Source organism: Vicia villosa, linkage group LG7 (assembly GCF_029867415.1).
Source record: "Vicia villosa cultivar HV-30 ecotype Madison, WI linkage group LG7, Vvil1.0, whole genome shotgun sequence".
NCBI classification, from domain to species: domain Eukaryota; kingdom Viridiplantae; phylum Streptophyta; class Magnoliopsida; order Fabales; family Fabaceae; genus Vicia; species Vicia villosa.
Genome location: NC_081186.1, coordinates 83,364,388 through 83,367,022, shown reverse-complemented (window position 1 = coordinate 83,367,022; position 2,635 = coordinate 83,364,388). Strand labels below are relative to the sequence as shown.

Sequence of the window (2,635 nt, the reverse complement as noted above, 5' to 3'; positions counted from 1 at the left end):
TAACTAAAAGGGAAGAATAAGAAAGAAACATGAATGCTGAAAGCTAAGAGCATACACGTGGATGACATATTGAAAAAAAGGGCAAAATAGTATTTGATAGAACATATGATTTTCTTATATGATAGATATATTTGATGTATGTCCCTTACTTTAGCACTCATATAGTTAGTTATTTCTCCTTAATTATATATCAAAAATACAAAAAACAATAAAAATATATATAAATATAAAAATATTTGTTTCATTCTATTTTAGTTAAATACAACTTTTTTCACAATAAACACAGACAAAAGGGGATCCCTTAGACGTATATTCTTGCAGAATCTGGAGTATTTAGATACGAGCCATATAGCTTACCGTTCGTATATTTTTATTTTGTTAGGGAATTGTGACTATATTCATCTCATTTTTAAAATAAAATGGTTGAAAAAGGATCTCTTCGGCACATATCCTTGTGGATTCCCGAGTATTAGGATACGAGTCATATAGCTCGCCGATCAAGTACTCGTCTTTCACCTTAAAATAAAACTCAAAACATCAAACATTTATTTTTCCGCCCCGCCACATCGAAAACCTTTTTACAATAAAAATAATCAACCCACACTTATTTTCGACCACACACCATGATCGCGCAAAGAAAAGGAAAAAAAGAAAGATGGCAACACGACCCCAGATTTCCATCAACCTCGAGTATGCTATAACTCAAACACCGTTGACAAATCCCAATACTCTTACTTTCTGAATAAAGGGATTGGCCTGATCCATTCCCTTTGGAATTCTCAGCCGATAAAAATAAACAAATCCCCCGCAAGACGCGGCCTTTCGTTATTCAAATCCCTAACTTTTGTCTGGATCTCCCTTTCGAGTTTTCAATCCACCGAGATACCCCTTTTTGCCTATGCTTCCTTTTCAGGTTTTCAACTTAGCGGGTTTATTTAGTTCTTTTCTATTCTCTTCTTTTTTATCCCTAATTTTTGCCCGAACCTTTTTCTTTTTGTGATTCGTAAGGACGCCCATTTTTTCCTAAGCCGTCGACTTAGCGAGTCTCTTTTTAAATGAAGTGTTTTTTAACTGCGTATGTGTTCACGGTAAGTGGGAAATATTCACCGTCCATAGTTGTGAGTAACAAGGCTCCACTAGAGAAAAACTTTTTGACAACCTATGGTCCTTCATAATTATGAGCCCATTTTCCCTAGGATCTGTGCTATTCGGAGGCATGATTCTCTTCAACACGAGATTGCCAACTTCAAAGATATGAGGTTGAACCCTGCAATCGAAGGAAGCCTTCATCCTCTTTTGATATATCTAGCCATGACAAATAGCCGCCTACCTATTTTCCTGGATGAGATTCAACTGATCCCGCCTCGTTTGAACCCTTTCCGCTTATTCGAGTTTCACGCCCTGAATAATCCTTAAAGACGGAATCTCCACTTCCACTAGCAATACGGCTTCCATACTGTACACAAGAGAGAACAAATTTTCCCCAGTCGATGTGCACACTGAAGTACGATACCCATGCAAAGCAAAATGCAACATCTCATGCCAATCCTTATAGGTTATAACCATTTTCTGCACAATCTTCTTGTTATTCTTGTTAACAGCCTTAACAACACTAATCATTTTTTGTCTGTAAGGAGAAGAATAATAATGCATGATCTTGAAACTTTCGCACAACTCCTTCATCATTTTGTTGTTCAAATTGGATCCATTATCAGTGGTAATCCTCTCAGGAACCCCATTTCGGCATATGATGTCTCTCTTGATGAAACGTGCGACTACTTGCTTGGTAACGTTTGCATATGATGCAGCTTTTACCCATTTGGTGAAGTAATTAATAGCTACCAGAATGAATCGATGACCATTGAAAGCAGTTGGTTAAATTCTCCCAATCATATCAACGCCCCACATTGTAAAAGGCCAAGGAGAAGACATGACATGCAATGGAGTAGGGGGTACATTCATTTTGTCAGCATATACTTGACATTTGTGACAAGTTCTGGCATAATCACAACAATCTGAATTCTTGGTGGACCAATAATAGGCTGCTCTTAGAACTTTCTTTGCCATAATATTACCACGAGAATGTGTTTCGAATGCACCTTCATGTGTTTCTTCTATGATCTTTGCTGCTTCGTGTCTATCCACGCATCTGAGCAACACCGAATTATAATTTCTCTTGTACGAAACCCCACCATTGAGAAAGAACTTTGCTGCCAACTTTCTCAAAGTCTTCTTGTCTGACACAGACACATCCTTAGGATATTCTTGACCTTTAAGGTGCCTCTTAACACCATAGAACCAGGGCTTCTCATCACTGACCGCATCAGTTGCATAACTGTATGCCGACTCATAATATGTTGGCTCATCCAATCGTTCAATTGTAACACGGGGTGCTTCATTAGGCCAAGCCACTTTGATCATGGAAGACAGACAAATGTGTGGGTAAGTGTCAATAACCGTGGATATAAGTTTGAGATTTTGTCTAAAAACTATAAACTAGAGATTTTTACCTACTACTCCTACACTTAAATCTGACAGCTTCAATTTTTCGTATTAACCAAGATGTCCTTCTCATTATTTACAACATCTCAAAATAATATTTGGTTAAAAAATTTATTATGAAAATTCAAAAAAT

At 37.2% G+C, this 2,635-nt stretch overlaps 1 protein-coding gene across 1 annotated transcript; it reads right to left on the bottom strand.

The window, feature by feature from the left end:
* Positions 1 to 1,383: 1,383 nt before the first annotated feature.
* Positions 1,384 to 2,421, bottom strand: LOC131619516 (uncharacterized). The gene is made up of 2 exons (XM_058890604.1): positions 2,076 to 2,421; positions 1,384 to 1,838 (listed from the first exon to the last, which is right to left on the bottom strand). The coding sequence occupies exons 1-2, from the start codon at positions 2,419 to 2,421 to the stop codon at positions 1,384 to 1,386; spliced, it is 801 nt and encodes a 266-aa protein (XP_058746587.1).
* Between the last annotated feature and the right edge of the window lie 214 nt (positions 2,422 to 2,635).